Source organism: Pantherophis guttatus, chromosome 4 (genome assembly GCF_059756535.1).
Source record: "Pantherophis guttatus breed Tessera chromosome 4, ASM5975653v1, whole genome shotgun sequence".
In the NCBI taxonomy this organism is placed as follows: domain Eukaryota; kingdom Metazoa; phylum Chordata; class Lepidosauria; order Squamata; family Colubridae; genus Pantherophis; species Pantherophis guttatus.
This window is the reverse complement of record NC_142066.1, coordinates 80,670,522-80,695,300: the sequence shown is the minus strand read 5'-3', so window position 1 is coordinate 80,695,300 and position 24,779 is coordinate 80,670,522. Positions and strand designations below refer to the sequence as shown.

Genomic DNA, 24,779 nt, shown 5'->3' with positions numbered 1-24,779 from the left:
TTCTTTTTTCCTTTGTTTTGATATATTTCTAACCTCTTCCCTTTTCTTATTTTTTTTTCACTATTATTATTGCTGTATTATGATTATTGTCACCATTTTAAGGTAATTACATTATTATTATCACTATTTCCCATTTTCTATAATTATTATTACTTTTATATAAACATATAAATAACTTAATTAAGAAATGTTTGAAGGAAGAAGCATGAGTTTTGGATGTTCTAATGCCTTTTTGAATTTTAAATCTTTTATAAGTAATATTTATATATTTAATAATCTGGAAGAAAATGTTTTTTCCTTTAAGGTGTTGGATGTTAAAAGAATTATTCATAGATTTAATAAGCATAGAAAAATGAATTTAAAATTGTTTAAAATGATGTTTGTCTTGAAATATGAAATAAGCAAGTAACGGGAGAAAATTTAAGAGAAAATAAGAGATAAGATATTTGTTGAAATGTTTTTTTTTTTAAATTAGCAAAAGATATGGAGGAGAATAGATTGAAAATACCATTGGTGATACATTTTGAAGTAATTTGAAGCTAAATAATTGAATAAGAGATCTTGGAGTGGAGGAAAATATAAAGCAAGATTCTGGTGATCAGTGAAAGAAAAGCTGAGACCCAGTCTTACAAATAGGGTAGGAGTAAAGGAAAGCATCATACTGGAGAACAGTTAATGCAAATTGGGAACCAGTTAAAAATAAAAATAGGAGTTAGGAGCGGAGGAAATATGCGCTGGAAAGCAGTTAAAGCAAAGCTGTGAACCAGCCAAAATACAGTTAGGAGTGGATGAAAGCATACACTGGCTAACAGTTAAAGCAAAACTGTAAACTAGCAAAAAAATAAAAAGGTAGGCGTGGAGGAGACTATACCTGGGGATCAATTGAAATAAAGTTGTGAACCAGTTAAAAATAGGGGTAGGAGTGGAGGAAAGCATTGCTGGAAGGCAACCATCTGAGTTGTGAACCAGTTTTACATTAGATTTAGGAGGAGTAAAGGAGAAGGTTGGTACACAGTTAAAATTATACTGTGAACGAGACTTCTGGTTGGCTCCGCGCGCTTTGAAGATGCTCCTCCGTGAGCGCCCGATCCCCGGCACCGAAAAAGCATCCAGAAGAGCAAAAAAACAGCTGTCTGGAGGCTGGAAACCTTCTCCCCGGACAAAGGGGAGAGAGGAGAGCCGACAGGCGGAGGTAGAGCCCCCCAAGTGTCCTAGGAGAAATTCTGGGGCGCGAAGTGCAAGAGCTCCCTAGAAGCCTGTCAATCCGCTTTGGACCTGGGTCGACTCTGCTAATTACCAGAGCAAGAAGCCGTGACCAATTCTGCTAAATACAAATGAGGGGAACTACAACATCCTGAATTGCTGCAGGCAGAACAAACCAGGAGAAGTCAGACTGCAAGTATTTAACTAAACTCCAATGTTTATTGCCTCCTTCGGAAGTAACAATTTAGTAAATTTGCAACAAAATGGCGATTGAAGCTTGAAAAGGGTGTGGAAAGTGAAAGTTAAAGGAAAGTTTCATTTCCCTGGAAGCCTCTTGCCTGAAAAGAGCTTTTGTAGTGAGAGAAGGAGGATTTTAAGGCATCAATTTAAGATTGGGGAAAACTTTTGACTTTGTTGAACTTTTCCTTTTGGCTTCTGACTAAAATATAAAGATTAATTTAACCTAAACTGAGAATGGCCTCAAAACCTGTAAAGACTGTTTCCACTAAAGGAACTGGGAGTGCTGGAAGTTCCCCAGCTCACACTTTTAAAATGCAAGCCTCTGCACCCCCAACAGACCCACAGACTTTAACGATTGAAATGATACAAGAAGCCCTAATAGCTACACAGACTAAGCTTGCCACTGTGATTAATGAAAAAAATAATGAAACTAATGAGAAAATACAGGCTGTTTCAGAGGACATTTCAATTCGGAATCTGGAAATTAGGGAAGATATATTACTGGCATTTGTCTGGCAGGCAATATTGAAATATTGGATGACAAAGTTGAAGAAATTAAGCAATCTATGGAAATTTTGGATAATAAAGTAGCAGAGACTCAGAATAGAATTGAAAGGGCTGAAGCTGATGTAATCATGATTCAATATAGGGATATGGAATTTGCTTTAAGAATAAGAGGGGTGAAGGAAAACAAACAAGAGAATTTGAAAGAAATGATGTCAGAGGCATTGGCACAGATGTTAGGGGAGAAGAAAGTGGAGTTAGGCTGGCAGATTGACAAGATATATCGTGTCAATTTGTGGGTGGCCAGACAGAAACATCTACCAAAAGACATTGTAATATATTTTACTACAAGGAGATTACTCAATGAAATTTTACAGGCTACCTTCAAAAACAAGCTTCAGGTGGAAGGCCAGGAAGTGATAACAATGAAAGAAATTCCTCCCAAAATGTTGAGAGCTAGAAAGGATTATGCCTTTCTGGTGGATGAACTGAAAAAGCGTGAGATACAGTATAGTCAAATGATACCCATACTTAAAAAAGATGAAAATTTGAAGGAATGGCAGAAGGGCATAAATAAATTTGTTTGGGCAGGGAAAAAACCGCGAGTAAATCAAAAGATAATGCAAGATACACGAGAAAGAGGAGGTCTTAAAATGCCCAATTTAAGATTGTATTACAAAGCCGCTGCCCTCTCAGCAATTACTGATTGGATAAATTTAACGGAGGAAAGGATATTAAATATTGAAGGATATGGTCTGGTCTACGGCTGGCATGCTTATTTATTGTATGATAAGAAAGTAGATAAGACTTTTAAAAGTCATATATTAAGAAATGCTCTATTACGTGTCTGGAAAAAGTATCAATATAAATTAAATGATAAGTTACCAATATGGACAGTACCCAGACACGCGATAGAGAATATAAATTTGGAGCAAAAGCAAGATAAGACTACATACAAAGAACTCCTTTATAAAGAAGGAGTTAGACTACAATTAAAACCTATGGAGCAATTAAGAGAAGAAGGAATAATTAGAACTTGGTTTCAATATGGGCAGCTGCAGGCCAGATGGAGAGAAGATCAAAAAATTGGTATTTTGCAACAGGATGAGGATTTGATAAAACAAATAAGAGACAAAAGTCAAATGCATATAAAAAGGTTGTATAATGTGTTAGTGGAAATAGATTCAAAAACAGAGCTAGTCAAGGACTGTATGATAAAATGGGCACAAAATGTAGGAGAACCAATAATGATGGAAACATGGGAAAAGATATGGGTTAGAAATGTAAGATTTACACAAGCTCAAAACTTAAGAGAGAACTTTTATAAAATGTTTTATAGATGGCATTTAGATCCAAAAAACTAGCCTGTATGTATCCAAACTTACAACCTAAGTGTTGGCAATGTGAATGTGAAGATGCTACGTATTTTCATATATGGTGGACATGTAAAAAAATTAAGGCTTTTTGGATACAAATATGGTGGATTATGCAAAATATTTTAAAGAAAAAGATTAAATTTACACCACAGTTTTTTCTGTTGGGAATAGTTACGGATTGTACTGTAATAGAAACTAAGTTGGTTTTGAATTTAATAACAGTTGCCAGGTTTCTGGTGGCACAGTATTGGAAGAAGGAAGATCCACCTACTATTGAGGAATGGACACTAAAAGTCGTGCATTTAGCAGAGATGGCAAAAATTTCAGCATATCTTAAAGACCATTCAAACGAAAGATACATAACGGAATGGAGAAGATGGATTGACTATATTCAAAACAAGTATCAGACTAAGAAGATTCATATATCTTATGAGTGAAACATATGAGGGGGGAAGGGCGGGGGGGAGAAAATGTTTGTATTTCTTATAAAACTTTTTAATAAAAAAAAAATTATACTGTGAACCAGCCAAAATAATTAAGGTAAGAAGTGGAGGAAGTATTGCTGGAAAGCAGCTGACTAAAATGCGAACCAGCTCAAAAATAAACCTAGGAGGAAGTGGAAGAGACATTATTGGAGAATAGTAATTGAACTGTGAACCAGTTAAATAAATGGAAAAAGGAATATTGGAAATTATAACTGGGAAATAGATATTTAAACCATGAATCAGTTAAACAGCTGGTCTAATAGAATTTGAGAATAAATTTGAAGTATTAAGGTAAAATATTTTGAAAGTAATAAAATATAGAAAGAAATGTTGATTTATTTCAAAATGATTTTAAGAGAGGAGGAAAATATTTTTTGTCAAGAATTGGATATCTGTTGTCATTTAAGAGAGATAAAATATAGTTTTGAGGCAATGGGTTTTAGGATTGAGGAATATATATGAAATATTAATTGTTAAAATGCTAAAGATTTAGAACGGTGTTTATTGTTTAGGATAATGGGTGTTATAGTAGAATGATAAATGTTTAGAATACGAATTTTGTCTTTTTTAAAATTATTATTATTATTATTATTTTCTTCTTAAAGATTTTAAAATTTGGAACAAAATTGATTGAGGGAATGTGAATAATTGTACTTATTTTAAGCCGGACCAAACCCCTGCTCTAAAAAGATGTATTTTATATTTTATGCTAAAAAAATAAAAAAAAATTGGGAAAAAAAAAACATTGGAAGCACTCATTCACCCTAACATTATCATCATGGGAAATATCATTAGATATAAAGACATTTTGAATGAAAAGGGGGAGCTCAAAATTAAACAAGAATTGAACCATCAAGGGATCGATATAGCATAGTATTCACAAATGCAGATACATTCTAGATATGAGAAAGATGCTAAATCATATGGTTTCTATAAAGAATTAACAGAATTAGATAAGATATTAGCAGGGACAGAAGAAAGATTGATAAAGAAATTGTATAGCTATTTATTGGCCATCAAACTGGAAGATGAAGAAGTGAAGGAGACAGTGATAGCATGGGCAAAAAAAATTAGATAAATGCAGTGATGAAATCTAAAATTTGTTACTACCAGTTCTGTGGCGTGGCTTGGTGGGGGGGGGTGGTAATGTGACTTGGTGGGTGTGACCAATTTTTTTTAACTTTTAAAAACATTTTTTCTACAACCTCTTCGGCGAAGAGGTTGTAAAAAAATGCTTTCAAAAGGCTCTGATGATCCCAGCTGAGTTGCCTGATCGGCAGAGGCTTTTTAAAAAAAGCCTCTGACAATCAGGCAACTCAACTGGGATCGTCAGAGGCATTTAAAAGAAAAATATGGTTTTTTTCTTTTAAATGCCTCTGACGATCCAAGCTGAGTTGCCTGATCAGCAGAGGCTTTTTAAAAAACTCAGCTTGGATCGTCAGAGGCATTTTTAAAAAAAGCCTCTGCTGATCAGGCAACTCAGCTTGGATCGTCAGAGGCATTTAAAAGAAAAAAGGGTTTTTTATATTTTAAAAGCCTTTGACGATCCCAGCTGAGCCGTGCAATCATCAGAGGCTTTTTTTTTTTTACTTTTAAAAGCATTTTTTCCGCCAAAGGTTGTAGAAAAAATGCTTTTAAAAGTAAAAAAAAAAGCCTCTGATGATTGCGTGGCTTAGCTGGGCATTGGGGGGAGGGCTACCGGTTCTCCACCTTCATCGCTCCCGGATCAGGTGATCCAGTCCGAACTGCGAGCATTTCACCCCTGGATAAATGGCAGAAACTGTGGGACAGGAACTATAAATTAATAATGTCAACCACATATAAAGAAAATTTGTATAAGATGTTTTACAGATGTCACTTTGCACCAGAAAGATTGGCAAAGATGTTTAAGGATAAGTCAGCTAAACGTTTGAAATGCCACCAAATACCTTATTATCATATGTGGTGGACGTGTAGAAGCAAAAAAAAAAAGACAAAAATGGCTGGAAAAGATGACAAAGCAGCACACTAATTTAAAGCCAGAAATATTTTTGTTGGGGATTTTACCTGAAAGTTATAGTAAAGGGAATGCATAGTTAATTATTCATGTATTAACTGCAGCTAGAATTGTATTTGTACAAAACTTGGAAAAGTGAAGAGATCCCGATTGATGAGAATGTGATTAGGAAAATATTAGAATGTGGAGAAATGAATAGACTAATGCTTGTAATTAAAGAGAAAGAACAAACTGAATATTATATAACATGGGAATTATTTTATTGATGGTTAGAGAATAAAAATGGAAGATAGAAACAAAAGATCAGTGAAATGTAGAAAATTTATTAACATAGAGATGTAAAAAATATTATTATTATGACTATTAGGATTATTATGTTTAATATTATTATTATATTCTTATCAGAATATATGTAAAGAAGGAAAAATGAATATATTTATTATGCTTAATTTTACTACTGTAAGAGCAGAGAATTATTATCAATGTAATGAATGCTGTATATTTGTAGCCAGATGACACACTGTTGAATGGAAGATGGAATGTTTATATTTTTAAAAAAAAAATAAAAAAAGAGAGACCCATTCACCCACCTCCACACAAAGCTGCTCCTTTTTGCTCTGTGGCACTAAGGCCCAAGCAGTCATATCCCCATGCTAATTCCATGGGGGAGGGGCATCCCCCTCAGGCAATTCCCTCACTTGAAGAGACAGCAGAAAAGAGTTCTGACTGGGACTCACAAATGATGCTGCCCAACTGCCCAGGAAAAGCAGGATATGTTGCACTGGAGGTCTCATGAGTAGGAGTCCTAGGGCTCATTGTGTGTAATTTTAAAAATACTAAATAGCCTGGATTGCATAGTGAGTAACCTCAATTTGGACTCATGATTCCTGGATGCACTAAAGTTAAAACAGGTTCAGTAACCAACCCTTGGAAATGGGCAGCCTATAGTTATTTAAAGGAAAAGCAAGGCTGTGAAGAATTTTGGGACTTGTGCTTGCTTAAAACCTGACTGGAAGCTCACAGAAAGTGATATCTGACATCTGAAATTAATTGGCAGAGAAAATTGGATACTGTAAATTTCTTTCCAGAACTTTTGCCCTGGCTGCCAGACCTTCATGGTTGAAAGCTCTCCTTTAGGGACCCACTGAAAGAATCCTTTTCTGCTGCCTCTATCAATGCCTTTCCCTTTGCATCAGAAAAATTAAAAGCACCCATCAAGTCTCCCTGATCTGACCAATTTTTAATCTTTTGCCAATAACATGAGTGTTCCACCCACATATTTTGGCAAAAAGTGGGGATCGTAGGAAGTTAGCACCCACCCCTCTCCTAGAAAAATGAAATATTCTAGGAAATATTAAAAAGGCAGAATATTATATTTTCCCTAAAGGAGAAACATGTTTCTAAAGACAAACTCAGAGCCTCAGCTCCCTGCCCCCCCCAGCAGATGTTTTGTGCCAACCTGTCTACAAGATAAAGGCTAGGCCAGCTTATCTACAAAACAAAAGGCATGGTCCTCAGGACATGATAGGATTAGCCCTCAGTCAGACTTCCAGCAGAGGCGTAGGTCGTAGCGGCACGAGAAAGGAGAGCTCCGCTTTCTTGTGGCGATTTTCTGTGTTTCGGTGCCCGTAAAGGGGGTGATCGGTCCGGGTGAGGACCGGGAGAAAGAGGGCGACTCCAGAGGCGCGGTGTGGAGAGGTGCGATCTCGCATCGGTCCTAGGAGAGCCCTTATTTCGGACATAGAAGAAGGAGGCCGATTCGGTGGATCCAGAGACCTGACATCCCGAGCGTATAAGAACAGGAAGACAAGGAAGTGAGAGCAGTGAAAGCTGGCGGTGAGAGCAGAGATCGAGTGTTAAAATTGCTTTCAGTAACGAGGGACCGGCAAAAGAGGACGAGATTTAAGGTCCAGAAGCGCAGCAGAAAGAAGAAGCGTAACGAGGGAGCAAGCAGCAAAGAATAAGACTTGCCAGAGTGACTCAGTGAAATCGCTCTTAGGATTTGTGACAGTAAGTTTAAAGCTCTCCTCCCTTTTATTGGAAGAGAAAAGAGCATAGGACAGAGGGCTGGACTGATAAAGCAAGAACGGAGAAGATTATAAAGGAGAAGAACGGATAAAGGAGAAGATTATTGGAGCAAAACAAAGAGAAGAGTGACAGATAAGAAGAAATAGACTGATTCTGTGATTGTGGTAGCCATTTTGGACTATTGGACAGTTTAAAAATAAAGAAGAACTGCTAAATCTTGAAAATCATTAAGGACATAAGGAGTGAATCTGAATAAGTTAAGATTGGATAGTGATATTTGAACTTAGTGATTAGATCTGGTGACAACTATAACCAACTGTCTGAAATATATTTGTGCTGAAACAGATCCCAAGACATGTTAGAGAATGGAGGAGAGAGTATGGATTCCTATCATCGATATTAAATAAAAAACAAATCCTGTTCAGATGGATTATGCCAGAAGGGATGCTGGTAACATGGCAAGGGGAAAAGATTAAAGTGGACACCATAGAAAAAGCACAAACTTTACATGATCAAGTGATTGAGGCAGAAAGACCCAATGGCAGAAGAGAAGAAATGGAAGGGAGAAATAGATCCAGGAGAACCATGGAACAACAAGATCGATCTTTTGAGGGGAGAAATGGTAGGAAAGAGACGCAAGAAGAAAGTGAGAAATTGGAAGAAGAAGGAGTAACAACGAGAGCAATGAACGAAGCGAAGAAGAAAGACAAGAAGTAACAGGAAACATATCTAGAGTAGGCTATGGATTTGAATGTAAAAATTATATCATTAAATGTTAACGGACTTAATTCAACAATTAAAAGACATCAGATATTCAAGAAACTAATCAGACAAAAATTAGACATAGTATGCATACAAGAAACATATATAAGAAAGCAGGATGAAAAATACTTGCAATGTAAAAAACTAGAAAAGGTATATACATCTATAGCTGAGGGAAAAAAAGGGGGTAGCAGTGTATGTTAAGGAGAAGGTAGAAAGTAAATTGTTATACGCTGATTCGGATGGAAGAATTTTGCTATTAGAAATAAATGTGAGGAACAGGAAAGTATTGTTGGTAGTATTATATGCACCAAATAATGGTCAAAAAGAATTTTTTCAAAAAGTACATGGGAAAATACTTGAACAAAATATCGAGTCTATTTGTTTACTGGGGGACCTGAATGCAATAGTGGATCTGAAAAAAGACTATAAAAGCAATCAAAATAACAAAAAGAAAAGAAATTTATTACCTAACACATTTTTCAATTTAACAGAAGAGCTAAATTTGATAGATATTTGGAGGTCTCAGAATCCAAAAGAGCGGAAATTCACTTACTATTCTAGCCCACACAAGTCCTGGTCAAGGATCAACATGATTTGGATCTCTAAGATCTTAGTCCAGGAAGTTGAAAAGATAGATATTGGAATAAATGAGTGGGTGGACCATAATCCAATATTAATAGAATGGAAAGGGCAAACACTAAAAAAAGACGGATGATGAATGTACAGACAATTAAAGAGAAGGAATATATTGGTAAATTGGAAAAGGAACTCAAATGGTTTTTAAAGACAATAATAAAGATCAGACATCCCTACAGAATCTATGGGACACCACAAAGGCCTATATGAGGGGCATAACTATTGCTTATAATAGCAAAAAGAAAAAAGAAAAGGAAAGAGAGTATAATAATATACAAGACGAAATTAAAAATTGGAAAGAAAAATTAGGTACCCACCCAGGAGACGATAGAATAAAAATTAATTGGATAACAGCCAAACATAAACTAAATCTGCTTGAACAGGAAAAGACTATTAATTCTTTGAAATATATAAAACAAAATTATTTCGAGCAGGTGAACAAGCCAGGAAGATGGATGGCCTACAAATTAAGAAAAGAAACCGAGAAAAGGACTACACACCAATTACAAGATAAACAGGGCAACTTACAAAAAGGTACTGAAAAGAAAAAAGAGATAGCAATTCAATTTTTCCAGGAATTATATAGTAAATAGTTAAATAGAGAGATTACCAAAGAAGAATTACAGGAGGTAATTAGAGGACAGAAAAATAATCAGACTCCAGGAATGGATGGGATCCCAATAGAATTATATAAAAGTTTAGGTGAAATTTTGAACCCAATCCTCTTGGAAGTTTATAATGAGGCTTTAAAGGAAGCAAAAATTCCAGATACTTGGAGAGAAGCTTATATTTCATTGATCTCAAAAGAAGAGGCAGACACCACCCAGATTAAAAATTATAGACCAATTTCATTATTAAATTTGGATTATAAAATTTTTATGAATTTATTGGCTAACAGAATTAAAACAATATTAAACTGGAAGATACATGCAGATCAGAACGGATTTTTACCAGGCTGGCAAATTAGGAATAATTTACGGACAGTTATGAATGTAATTGAGTATTATGAAAAACATCCGGAAAAACAGCCCTGATTTTTCTGGACGCACAGAAGGCGTTTGACCGAGTTAATTGGAACTTTATGATCCAACAAATTAAAAATATGAAATTTGGTGAGAAATTTGAAGAATTAATTATGTCAATTTATACTAAACAAAAGGCAAGAATATTAATTAACGGAGAAGCAACAAACTCTTTTGAGATAAGTAGGGGAGTAAGGCAGGGATGTCCTCTCTCACCGCTATTATTTATATTAACTCTAGAAAACCTGCTTCGGAAAATTAGAGCAAATGGAGATGTAAGGGGCTTAAAATAAAAGGAGAAGAATACAAGGTCCAAGCTTTCGCAGACGACCTTGTGTTCATCTTAGAAGACCCACTTTCAACTGAACCCAATCTAACGAAGGAAATTGAAAAATTTGGAAAAGTAGCAGGTTTGAAAATTAATAAGGATAAAACTAAAATATTAACCAAAAACCTAACAATGAAACAAATAGAGGAATTAGAGAAACAATCTGGATTAAAAGTAGTTAAGAAAATAAAATATTTAGGAATAAATCTGACAAGAATATGGATATAAAGGAAAACAATTACGATAGAATGATACATCAAATTGAAAATGATTTACAAAGATGGGGAAAGCTAAATATTTCATTTTTAGGAAGGATAGCGGCTCTGAAGATGAACATCTTGCCTAGACTCCTCTACCTATTTCAGACTATCCCAGTGAAATTGGAGAGAAAATTCTTTATTAATTTAAATAAAATTACGTCTAAATGTTTATGGGAGGGCAAAAAACCCAGGATAAGCTTGAACACACTACAGGATGACAAACTTAGAGGAGGGTTTGGTTTTCCGGCCTGGGAGAAATATTATAAGGCAGCAGGCCTGATATGGATAAAAGAGTGGGTTAACCTAGATAACCAACGATTATTAAAACTTTTTTTTTATTTTTTTTATTAAAAAAAGAATGGCAAACTGCCACATGCAGCGCCTCACTTGGATGTGTCTGGAGTCTTGGAAGCTTGACTACCCTACGTTCTCCTACAAATGGACCTTGAGCTTGTTTGGAGGTTCTAGCAGGGGAGCGCAGCTATCGTATACCCTTGACCGAAGATCGGTACACTCCTTCTATCTGGGATGGTCGTCCTCTTCCACCGAGCGCGCAGCTTCGAGAGGGACGCACATGGAGCAGTGAGGGAGGAAGGGGACACCCGCCTAGCCAGCCAGATCAGCCGAATCAACCCTGGCGATCAATGGGGTGACAGATGTCGCAGCCAGATCGCCCTCACATCCTAACGATTATTAAAACTTGAAGGCCATGATTTAATGATGGGGTGGCACGCCTTCCTGTGGAATTCCGGGAATAAAACGTACCAACATTTTAATAACCATATAATTAGGAGAGCATTAATTGACATCTGGTTGGAGACAAAGAAAAAATGTTATACGAAGGTCCCTGGGTGGTTTTCCACAGTGGAGACGGCTATGCATCCCAATACTATAAATTATTATAGAATTATACGATATAGGGTCCTATTAGATTCAAATGGACTATTAAGAACACGCCAGGACCTCAGAGATGCAGGAATGGAATTGGATTGGTGGCCCTACCTTCAAGTACAAAATAGATATAGGAAAGATAGGGACGAAAGAGGAATTGATGTGAATCCTAATAGGTTAGATAAATTTCTGGAAGTGAAAGAAGGGAAATTAATATCCAAAATATATAATTACTTATTAGAAATTGACTCAAATGTGAATATAATTAAAGGACAGATAGTTCCCTGGAACAGAAAGATAGGTAAAAATATTCAATTAGAAGAATGGGAAAGGATTTGGGAAAACAACATCAAAATAATGAAATCAGTATCCTATAAGGAAAACCAATACAAAATGTGATATAGGTGGCACCTTGCCCCTGCGAGGCTAGCACAAATGTACCCTAATTTGGATCCAAATTGTTGGAAATATAAACAGGCCTGAGGAACTTATTACCATATATGGTGGTTATGTCCCAAAATTAAGGCACTCTGGGGGAAAATTAGAATTTGGATAGCACAAATCACAGGAGAAGAAATAGAATTAGACCCAGAGATTTTTTTATTAGGAATATATAAACAAAATATTAGAAAATAAATGACATATTTGATACATCATATAATTACAGCTGCCAGAATAGCAGTTGCACAAGTTTGGAAGACTGACCATTTGCCAACTGATCAGCAGATAATACAAAAAATATATGCATGTGCGGAATCAGATCAATTAACACTGAAATTAAAGGATAAGGAAAGCTCAAAGTATTTTAAGGTATGGGACAAGTGGTATGATTGGATTAAGCGAAAAGAAAGTGGATAAGGATATATGTAGTAAAACATACAGATAATATTGAGTACTAAATTTTACTTTTCTTTAATACTGAATTTTAAATGGATAATTGATAATTGAGAGTGTATTTCCATGCTTACTTTATATAAATACCAACAACGACTTCACCATCAGGAAAATGATTATGGGACTAGGTTAAGAAATATATAATGGGTAGATAAGAAGAATATATATAGATATGTAAAAGAATAGAAATGAAATGTCAAATATATGATATGATCTATGTATATGAAAATCTTATTATGGTTTTAATTGTTTTTATAATTATTTGATAATTTAATAAAGATGGTAAAAAAAAAAAAAAGGATTAGCCCTCAGTCAAGATCCAAACCAGGACAAAGCCATTAAGCCATAATAGGAATTGCCCAAAGCCCCTTCATTATATCATCACCCAGCAAGATTCAACGAGGCCTGGGACTCAAAACAACCTACAAAGTTACCCCTGCATGGCCCCATGGGAATGACAATGAATCGAAGTACATTTCTTACACAGGAACAGGAAGCTCCAAGGCGGGGCCTAAGAGGGGATTTAAATATCTCTCCCTCTCTCACCCATGTGCTCTTTTTGCCCAGGACCTCAAACCATGTGGTCCTGCCCACCATTAAACCATCTTTCCAAGCAGTCTGTGTCTTTCTTCCCACTTGGAACTGAACCCAAATGGACATTTCTTCCAACACAGCCATGTAACTGATACTGTGTCTACTTTTCTAAAACATTTTGCTAACACTTCTTTGATGTCATATTGTGATTTCATTGTACGAAATCTGAATCTCTACTTGAGTAACAGTAATATATTTTCTTTAAATTCATGCTACTGAAAACACAGGATTCTGTTTGACAAATAAGTAGCCAAAGTAAAGTACTATAGTAGAAATTGATGTAGCTAAGAAAATATCTCTCTTCCTTTCAAATTCTAAATATGGTCAATGAAAAATGAGATTTAACTATGGAGTGTAAACATTCAAAGATGTAGCAAAAAAAAAAAAAAAAGAATTAGAAATATAATAAATTAGGTGGAATCTGCCTTTCTCTTCCATTAGTTTCATATAAGTATATTTCCAGTTCCTCATGGAAATGTTTGGGGAGGGGGTAGCTGGTTGGCAGCAACAACATCCTACCTTTGAAGACAGCCTAGAAGCTGAAACTTGTACAGAACTTTGTTATTTTAATTTGAGTTTCCTGCAATGGCTACCAGATGGTGTCCTGCACTACTTCAATATACTGGTTATCATCTATAAAATCTTTGTATAGCATAGCCAGGGCCACACTGGGGGCCATCTTGTGAACTATTAAATCGGAATATTGAGAGTGAACCTGCTTCTTATTATGTTACAGAGCCCCCGACTACGACATCGCACATGTGAACAAGTTAACTACACTACTAACATGGGCAGCCTCTTGCCCATACCCTCTCATCTTTCTGGGTGACCTCAACCTACCTCTTATTAATTGGACAATAAACGAATGTACAACTGAACCCATCCATTCAACCCTATACAATGCTGTTACTAATCTAGGTCTAGATCAACTAGTAACTAACAACACTAGACTCAACAACTGCCTCGACCTCATCTTCTGCAACAGTTTAAACTCAATTTATGGACTACAAATAAAAGAACCCTTTTCCAACAGTGACCACAGCATGATAGACTTTTGTCTGAATACATGCCCAATCAAAAATCACCATAATAATGGGATACCCAACTACAACTTCAAAAAAGCCAACTATAATCTTATAAACACCGACCTCTCATCTCTTGATTGGCAAATTCTATTCTCTAACTGTAAAACTGTTGAAGACCATTATAATATTTCTTGCTTGAAGTCAATAGAGTTATTAAACTATATGTACCACTAATCACCACCAAAACCAGGAAAAACAATTTACCCATATCAATAAGTAAGCTCCAATCAAAAAAAAAAAATCCCTTTGGCGTAAAAACAAAACTGGCTATGTAGCTAATTTTAAAAGCCACTACAAAAATATATGCCACCAAATAAAGACTGAATGCACTAATTACCACATCAAATAAGAAAACCTTCTGCGCACGAAATCCAATCGCGCCTTCTATAATTTTATAAACAACAAACTTAAAAGGCTTGAGATCCATCCCACCCCTAAAAGGACCTAACGGTAAAGAATGCAATGATGAAGCAGTTAAAGCAAACCTCTTTAACACATTCTTTGGCTCAGTCTTTGTTAACAGCAATGGCCCATGCCCAGCATTCCCTAGTTGTACTTCTGATGACTACAACGATCTAACACAAATAGTTTTCCAGAGCGCTGCGTCTCCACTCCATAGCTGGGATCCATCCTCTTCTCTGACAGCAACTGAGAGAACTTAAAACAATTAAACACCCACTCTGTACTCTAGCCACGCCCTCCTTACCCAACTTCCCCAGTCTTTCTCTCAGTTGCTGACAGACTGAGGTGAATTTTAGCTCTGTGCTCAGGTTAGTAGTGCGTATAGGCGTTTTATTTATTTTTGATTAGTTCCTTTCTTTTCGGTGGAGAGCGAAAACTTACTGTTTCTGCCTGCCCGCCAGTCAGCTGTAGTTGCCGGCTTTGCGCCTGGGCAATCCGGGCCGTTCCGAGCCTCGCGCCTGCAGCGTGATCAGCAGCCGGATTCCGACCTTGCAGGGCGGATCCGGCCGACATTTGCCGCCGGTGGAGTGGGCGCTGGGCGGTTGGCCGTCTCATCCCCTCCACCTTGGTTATTAGTTGCAGCAAGCTCTCCAGACTAGTCAGAAGGCGGTGGCTGTGTGGGCACATGGGCTACGTGCTTGCTGGTGGAACTTGAACGAGCGTCTGCGGTCCCGTCAGGTCTTTGCGGGCGGCACCGGCCTTGTGGGGCTCAGAAACGCTTTGGAGGATCGTGTGCTGGCATGAGTTGCAGCAGAGATTCTGGGCAGCTCTTTCCTGGACAGCCAGACACCGGAGGCCCGACTTTGCCTGTTTCCGGCCTTGCTCCACGTGGGTGTTTGGGACGGCCTTTTGCTGATTCATTATGGCCACCATTTTGGAGGCAGTTTAACATCGCGCCCGCCATTTTTGTTGAGGTTTGTGGCATGGCACAGGGCTGCTAGCTGCTGGCCTTCCCTGGTTGGTAGGGAGGGGCGTTTCTTCCCCCACACACAAAGGGAGCAGCCTCTTCCCAAGCCCTGACACCTTTTATGGTGCGGGCCTTATATATTATTCTGGAGCCTGAGCTCACCTCCCTTACTGCAGGTCTGCTGTGTGTGTGTGTGTGTGTGTGTGTGTGTGTGTGTGTGTGTGCCATATCAGCCTATCAAATTTTCATGGACTGTTTTTTGAGTGCCCTTGGTGCCCTTTGGGGTTAGTTTAAAAAAAACCAAACCAAATATATATATATATATCCTTTTAGGGATATATCCACAATTACACGGGAAGAAACCCGAAATATTAACTATACACACACACACACACACACACACACACACACACACACACACACATATATATATATATAGTGTATTTCTATTACGTTTTTTCATATACTCCCCAAATTTCTTATACAATGGCTGATTCTTCATTGTCATCTGACCTTGAACAGGAGGCCAGCCCTCCTAGGTCAGTTAAGGCACACAAATCCAAAAGGACAAGCGATCTGTGTCCGTCAGCTGCGCGTCCAATCGTTCCAGATCGTCTGCAGCAGCTGATAAGGATGCCCTTCGACGCCATAAGGCCTTTGCGCGCCAATACGAGAAGGCCAGGCAGGCCGCTGACACTTCTGCAGCTCATCCTAGCTCTGAGCTCATTGGTGAAGAGTCCTCTAGATCTGTTCCCCTGGCTTTGTCAAAGCGGGTTTCGCAATCTCTACCTGATGTGTCAGCTGCGGGTTTACCTTCACCCCTTCTGCCTCGCAGACCAGCTCCATCTGCAACCTTCACACCCACAGCAGCGGGGCTTCAGCCTGTGGAGCCGCCCGTGGGGGGCCCACAGATGGACTTCCAAGCCATGCTGTCCACGGCCTTAGCATCCATTATGGCAGCGGGAGCTCAGCAGGCAGCTCAGGGGGCCCCTACTGCGCCCAGCCAGGCAGCTTCCTCGACTTCAGCTTATCACAGGACCTGTTTTCCTCGCTGACATGAGTCTAATTCATCTGCTGATTCTGACCAGAGGGGGACTACCCTGAAGATCTCGAATTTTCAGAAGATGAGGGTTTGTTACCTGACTCCCTGGCTTTCACAGGCCTTTTTTGGCCGGCGCTGTTCAAGTCCCTGCTTCACAAAGCACGTTTGACAACTAATTTGGGCTCAGTGGGGGCGCATCCCTCTACTTCCCAATCGGAAGCCGGTCCGCATGACGCCTTGTTCAAGCAAGCTAAGCAGGAGAAGGACTTTATTCCATGCCCCCAATTGTTTGTGGATGTTCTTCAAGCTCCTTGAGTCAGCCCAGGTCATCTACAGCACCTAGCAATCAGGACAAGAAGCTTTACTGTCCTGCTCCTGAGCTGGAGTCGTTGTTGGACTTACCTGTCGTTGACGTTCCTGTGGCGAGTCTTACATCTAAATCAATGCTCTCAGCAGATCCGCTGGACGGCCTGAAGGCGGAGGACAGGCGTGCTGAGCTGGCTTTTCAGAAGTCACACATGGCGGGGGCTTGGGCCATCAGGACTGCAACGGCCACTTCATTATTTAATCGCGCCTCTCTGATTTGGCTGCGGCAATTGCAAGAATGGCTTCCTCCCGAAGAAACTCGTCTGCACCAAGACGTTAATAAGATTATTGCGGCCACTGAGTATTCTGCTGATGCATTTCTGAACTCTGTTAAATTCGCATCTCGTGCCTTGGCGTCTTCCATCACGTCCAGACGCCTTTTCTGGCTGTGGCCTTGGAAAGCCAATGTCAAGACGAAATGGAAGCTAGCAGCGGCCTCTTACAAATCGCCCAACCTTTTTGGTGCTGCTCTGGACCCTGTCCTGGTGGAGGACAGAGATAAACGGAAAGTTCTCCCATCGACCCTTCGTAGGCAGGAGAGACGCTATGCACCATACACACAGCGGCAGTCATTTTGGCCTTACTTGGGGTCCGGTGGGCCCTCCTCTTACAGGCAACTGTTCCATTCCTTTGAACGGTTCTCTGATAGACATAGCTTCCGGGACCGCAGCAGACACCAGCCCATATTGAAGTGCCCCTTTCGAGGCTCCGGCACCAAGCCCTATCATCGAGGCAAATGACTCACCGCCGTCCGGTCCTGTTGGCGGTCGGCTGCAGGCTTTCCATCATCAGTGGGAGGCGTCAACGTCGGACAGGTGGGTGCGTCGCACCATAGCCGAAGGACTCTTGATCGAATTTGTAGACCGTCCCCCATGCCATTTCATCAGGTGCCCCATCCCTCATTCGTCCAAGTCCCATCGCCTCATGTCAAAGGAAATAACTCACCTGCTGGACATCAAGGCGATAGAAGCGGTTCCAATAGACCAATTGGGGGCAGGGTTCTACTCAACTCTGTTCCTGGTCCCCAAGAGCTCGGGGGGCATCAGAGGGATCCTCAATTTGAAAGACCTGAATCGGGCGGTTCGTTACTGCCGATTCAAAATGCACTCACTGCAGTCAATTCTGTCTTCTGTATGTCAGGGAGACCTCATGCAATCAGTGGACTTGCGCGAAGCTTATCTCCATGTGCCCGTACATCCCTCCCATCGCAAGTTTCTGCGGTTCAAGTATGCGGGCAAGCATTATTAATATTGTGCCATGCCATTTGGACTTTCCTCGGCACCCAGAACATTCACCAAGCTGGTGGCAGCTGTTGCAGCAACCCTCAGACCAGTTCCGGTGAGACTGTTATGTTACCTGGACGACATTCTGGTCCTCTCATCATCCCGGGACCAAGCAGTGCGCGACATGGACCTGGTGTTCTCGGCCTTCAGGAATCACGGCTTCACAGTCAACTTGGACAAGAGCCTGTTCGTGCCGTCCACTTCCATTCTGCATCTGGGATCTGTGATAAACTCTACCATGGGACAGGTCTTTCTGTCCCCCAAGAGGGTGAGGAACATCAGGAGTTCGCTGGGCCAGGTTCTGACACAGAGGTCGGTACCTCTTTTGACTCTTTCTCAACTACTCAGGAAACTGGTCTCGTGTTCCCACTTCCTTAGGCCCGCAGACACTCTCGGCCTTTACAATGGCTCCTCCTGCCCTTCCAGCGGAGGGGGGTGGCCAGCACCTCCAGGATGGTATTTGTCCCTCCCCAGGTGAGATTGTCCCTATGGTGGTGGAAGTCGCCACCACTTCGGAAGGGCTGTCACTTCCTGGACCAGAAGCGATTAGTACTGACCACCGATGCCAGCTTGCTTGGCTGGGGTGCCCACCTGGACAACCAGGTGGCTCAGGGATTGTGGTCGCGGGCAGAGACACTGCACAGCATCAATTTGCTCGAGCTGCGGGCAATCCGCCTTGCTCTGCTTCACTTTGCTGCGACGGTCCACGGTCATCACTTGTTGATCCTCATGGACAACACATCCGCCAAGGCGCATGTGAACTGGGAGGGGGGCACGAAGTCTCGGGCCCTGATGCTCGAGTTGGATAAGCTCTTCCATTGGGTGGAACGTCACCTCCTATCAGTGCGAGCAGACCATATATCGGGCACGGCCAACGTTCAGGTGGACTGGCTCAGCAGGGAGCAGATTGACCCGGCAGAATGGCAACTACATCCAAGGCTGTTTCAGGAACTGTCGCTACGGTTCGGTGCTCCAGTGATCGACCTGTTCGCAAGTCCGGCCAATGCCCAGCTTCCTCGGTTCATTTCCAGATACCCGTCTCCTCTGGCAGAGGACACGGACGCTCTGCGATGCAGGTGGCCACCCGGGAGGTTGTACGCTTTTCCTCCTGTCAATCTCATTCCCCAGGTAGTCCGAAAAATGGTGGCAGAGAGGGCAGAACTGTTGTTAGTGGCTCCGAACTGTCCTCGCAGGCCCTGGTTTGCTGACCTAGTGGGGTTCTCGGTGACCAGCCCGTGGGTGATTCCACCATATCGCATATCTCACAAAATCATCTGCTATAATGTCCTACCTGTCAATGACTACTTCAACTTCAACCACAACAATACACGAGCACACAATAAGTACAAACTTAAAGTGAATTGTTCCAAACTCGATTGCAGAAAATATGACTTCAGTAACAGACTTGTTAATGCCTGGAATGCACTACCAGACTTTGTGGTCTCATCCCAAAACCCCCAAAACTTTAACCTAAAACTATTGACTTCACCCCATTCCTAAGAGGTCTGTAAGGGGTGTGCATAAGAGCACCAGCGTGCCTACCGTCCCTGTCCTAATGTTCCCTTTAATTGTATTTATTTTATGTATTCAAGTCCTGCTTATACTTATAGATATTATCTAATATGTACTCGACAAAAAAATAAATAAGAGGCCATCCTTCATATGACACATGAAGTGTATGGATAAATGGAAGGCTTTTTAATAGTTCTGCAAGTCTTTGGCTCATATTACTGTACTATTCTTGATATACATCTGAATGTAGTACTTTGATTATTTATTGCTATTGTTTTTTTTTATAAGGTCAAGTATGTTGTTTGTTTTTTGCTGTTTATCAACATTTTTTAATTGGGATGGTCAATGTAACAAATGAAAATAATTTATTATCCCCAATGAAAACAATTTATTATCCCCATGGCAATAACAGAAATTGATACATGTATAGATGAGTGATTCCAGAGGTCACATTTATTACAATTGCATGCATACTGGATGAATAAAGCATTATATAATGTATGGCATACAATGTCAGGGAAATCTACATGCTATAGATACAATGCAGTCCTGACTGCCTAAATTGCTAGTTCATTCTGTTTGGGCTTGTGTACCTATCCTTGGTGCACCGCAGGGAGCAAAGTAGCTTACACCAACTGACTAGGAAAACAGATCTCTCTACCTGGCATGTTGTTGAAAATATAAAATGTATACACTTTTCTCTTCAGGATAACTAAATGGCCCTAGACAATGGCAATAATGTCTAGAACACACAATATTTTCCTCTGCTTTTACTAAGTATCTACAATTACACGAGTTTACAAGCCACACAAGTCTGAACTAATTAGATTGGTCTAGATTTGTTATTTAACCATAAAGCCAATTCTCCCAAATCTATGGGCTTTGAACAGTTTGTAGGAAGAAATATCCTCCTGGGTTCAGCTCCAAGTGGGGAAAAAGACACTAGAAACATGTAGAGTGCTTGGAAAGATGGTTTAATGGTGGACAGGATCACATGGCTTGAGTTCCTGAACAGAAAAGGGGACAAGACCCAGCAAGTCCCCCGGTTTTATGCCCTCTCTGGCTTTGAACTTCTTGGGGCCCAGAAAGAGTATCTTGATTGGTTGTCAGACTCCAAGGGGGTGGGGGTCTTAGCCTTGCTGGCTGATTAGCCTTGCACACTTAGTCTTGCAAGGCTGATGTAATCTTCCCAGGTGCCATGTGGTGAGTTTCTGTTGCTAGATGGGTGCTATTGTGTTGCAGATGATGATCCATTGACAAAGATTTGAGTTTCTGTCTCTGGCCCATTGACAAAGGGTGGGGGCAGGAAGATGGGAGCTGCTTCGTCTTTAAAACATGCTTCTCCATTTCTCATCCAGGGAAACATAATATTCTGCCTTTTTAATATTTCCCAAAATATTTCATTCCTCTAGGAAAGGGGTGGGTGCTAACTTCCTACAAGTTAATTTCCTAATTCCTATATTTTGCCGCACCTCAAACTATCAGAGATATCCGAGTTCTAGATTGTGTGCAAATCTTACAAACATGTCACTGAGAACAATGTATAAAACTTACGAAGATCTGCAATATTAGAATCTCACCACTCTCATTTATTTCTTAAAGTTAGTGGAATTATACTTCCCCCCGATTTTCAAAAGTTAGAGGAAAACTAAAATCTCGCTGGGTTTCCTCACTAGCAGGTTGCCCCATCGAAGTTCAATAGCAATCAGAAAGCATTAAAGACGCTGACTTTATACAGGACTGCAACTAGGATTTCCTATTTCTGAAATTTTAAAGTTATACAAAAGCCTTTTTTAAGGGTGCGCCAATTTCATAAACTGATTATGAACCATAACCATATAATGACGCCATAAGCCCTAAGACTGGGCGGTTGTAAAATGCGAAGACGCAACCTGGGGAATATGGCTTGTGAATCATTGGCTAAAAATCTTGTCAATCATTCTCTTCACTTTTCTACGATCGCTTTATCAGGATTGAACTTCACGCGCGTGAGACGAGCCGTTCCGTTATGGAATTGGGATGGGCGGAGCAACAGCCGCGGGGGGGGGGTGAGGCGCATGCGTAGTACGCAGTTTGCCTGTGGCAGGCGCTGAAATTCAAATCTAACAGCAGTTTTCATTTGGTAAGCATAGTGAAATAGCTTGGTTGCAGACGAGGCGAGCGGCTACGGTGGCAGCAGGGGATACTTGTAAAGATGGATCCTTTCACCGAGGTACGTGATTACCTCTACTTAATGGCTCCATGAGTCGGTTGTTAAGTGTGACCGAGGATAAGAGAGGTGGGTAATGAGAAAGGTGGGCACATTGTGTAGTGTAGAGAAGGTCAGAACAGTGTTGGTGGAGAAAACCGATTGGGAAGAGGAAATGTTGGGAAAAACAAAACGTCTGCAAGCAGACAACCGAGTTTACAGAGCACCAAGGACTCCATATTCAATCCAGAGCCGCATATATCCGGTTCTTGAGATAGGAAAGGGTATATTACCAAGAAAGGAAAGTATGAGAGAAGCAATTCCTACCCGCCCCCCCAAACCTGACTTATGCGCCTTTAGTTACAAGTTAAATCTAATAAATGGAGATTCTGTTTCAACTAAAAGGACATGATGCAATGCTTTCATGAAATGTAATTCAATTAATTTGTATTTAACTCGCAATACTTCTGAGTATTGTAATCCAGTGTAAAATTGTTGCATGAGTCTTTCAATTCCTCATTTCTAACAAAGATTATTTATTCAATGGGGTTGAGGGCTTGATTTGTTTTAATAACAATTTTTAGTGTTTAAGTACCAAATACCAATTTTAATACCAATGGTACTTTCCATAAGTCTTGCATACATAACACATAGTTGTGATCAGGAATGTTTTAGCAGTTTTTTTTAAAAAAACAACAACACCGCTCTCAAACTGCGCCTTTTTCATGTCTTGACTCATGCCTTTTTTGTGCTTGACTCACGGGAGGGGGGGAATGAATGAATGGGTGTGGCATTTCTGAATTGCTAGTTGGCTTGTTAAGATGAAAAGAAATACAAAAGCAAACAAGTTAAGTTGCTATAAAAATTTAGTTTAGAATTATTTTAATATAACTTGAAATTCAGAAAGTTTTCTATAGTATACAATATTTCAGTTTCAGAGCTAAGGATGTAAATAGAACAAGTTGATCAACCACAAACTGGGTTTCCCTTAAAATCACTTCCATTCTAAAAAAAAACACCTTATAATTTGGTTCTACAAAAGTTGGGTATTACTTTTAGAGCAGGACTCAAATTAATTCAAGTAACTAAAATTTCAGAAATTTTTATTTGCATCTCTTATACAAAGAGATTATCAGTTATCAAATAATCTGAACTATTATATTAGACTTAAAATTGCCTTTGTTTCTAAATACTGCATAAAGATTAAAATTTAACAGCCTCTGATTATAGCCTGGTTGTCCTATAAACTGGTAGAAAAGGAATAACGAACAGCTAGGAAAGAATTTACTATGTAAAAACTATAGAATAGAAATGGCAAACACTAAATAGTTAGGTCATTCGTGGCCTGGGGTATAAAAGACCCTCTTTCCTATTTTGTGTTTTCTGGGAGTAAGAGATTCAGCCTCTCAATAACAGTCAATTTCCTAATATAGTCGGAGTGTCAAACTCAATGCCCGCAGGCCAGATCCAGCCTGCGATGTGGTTGGATCTGGCCCACGTGGCCATCCTGGAAATAGTAATGGGCCAGTCCACGTCACTTTGGCTTGGCCCATCTCTGTGGGCGCGCATATGTGCAGGAGGCTGCAGGAGTCCACATGCATTCCAGGATGGGGTGAGGACCCTGTGCGTGGACCCTACTATACACATGCATGCCTGCCAGGATGGAATGGGCAAGATGAAAGTGATGCAGGCTGGCCCCTTATCGTTTCCAGAATGGCCGCACTTACCAGCCTTTCAGGTATGTGTGCATTGGGGAGGGGAAAGATGTCCAGCAACAGGGACTTCGCAGCTGGCCGTCCAGGAAACAGGCATGTTGGCAGCAGGCAGAGTCGGAGGGGGAGGCACATGATGTGCACCACTGGATGCTCCTGCTTCATCCTATATGGATAGGGCAGGTGCCCAGCGCATCCAGCAGGCTGGACCGAGTTCTCTGCCTCTGGCTACTGCCGCGGGCCAAAACAAGATGACGAGGGTGTGGACAGGCTGCTGCCAGACACCATTGGCCCACCTACTCCGTCCTGTCTGTTTTGCTTGTGTTTGAAGAGCAGGTGTCCACTGGTCATCTTGGCCTCCTCACGGGTCTTGCCCTTGGCCCGCATGTGGAATGCCTTCTAGCGCACCCAACGCACCTCAGCACCACCGAGGCTGCCAGCAGCTCGTGCAGATCCATTAGGCTGCTGCCATTGCCACCCGAAGCACCAGGCCCACCCAGCCCGAAGGAAGCAAAGAGGCCAGCTAGAAAGGCTGAGAAGAGGTGGTAAAGCATGCTCATTCCTATCAGACAAAAGGTGGTCACTACGAGCGGGGAAAGCTTGATCCCCATTGGCACCATGACCGGGATCATGTGCCTCCCACATCGGCTGGGCCTCGGCAGCCAGGGCGCCGATGGGGAACTGGCTTTCCCCACTCAGGGTGGCTGTTTTTTGCCTGCTGGGCCTGGGCATGCTTTATCACCTCAGCCTTTCTAGTTGGCCGCTTCACCTCCTTCGGGCTGGGTGCATCTGCCAAGTGGCGGCGGAGTTGCCACAAATGATGCATCTCCTTCATCGAAGCTGCTAGGTGGGAAGAGCTGACCCCCCCGCTCTACTCTGCGAGGCAGCAGCTCCAGAGCCCTTTTGGGGTGCTGCTGATCACACAGCTCCTTCAGATGGAGCCCACGAGGCTGTGGTCCCTTTCCTGGACTGAAGGCAGCCTTCTGTCTTGTAGTCCCAC

General features: G+C 40.7%; 1 protein-coding gene across 18 annotated transcripts in view; it reads left to right on the top strand.

Annotated features, from left to right (window-relative positions):
- ANLN (anillin, actin binding protein) overlaps window positions 1-24,779 on the top strand; it is a 144,024-nt gene that overhangs the window by 22,303 nt on the left and 96,942 nt on the right. For 3 of the 18 annotated variants that reach the window (XM_087894050.1, XM_034411269.3, XM_034411079.3), the window contains exon 1: window positions 21,875-22,091. The exons of 12 other annotated variants lie outside the window; for them this stretch is intronic. In XM_087894050.1, the coding sequence (XP_087750176.1) occupies window positions 22,074-22,091 (18 nt within the window). In that variant the 5' untranslated portion in view covers window positions 21,875-22,073. Of the gene's footprint in view, window positions 1-21,840; window positions 22,158-24,779 lie in introns of those variants that run through there. 3 more of the 18 variants (XM_034410914.3, XM_087894053.1, XM_034411244.2) reach the window with 3 other exon arrangements.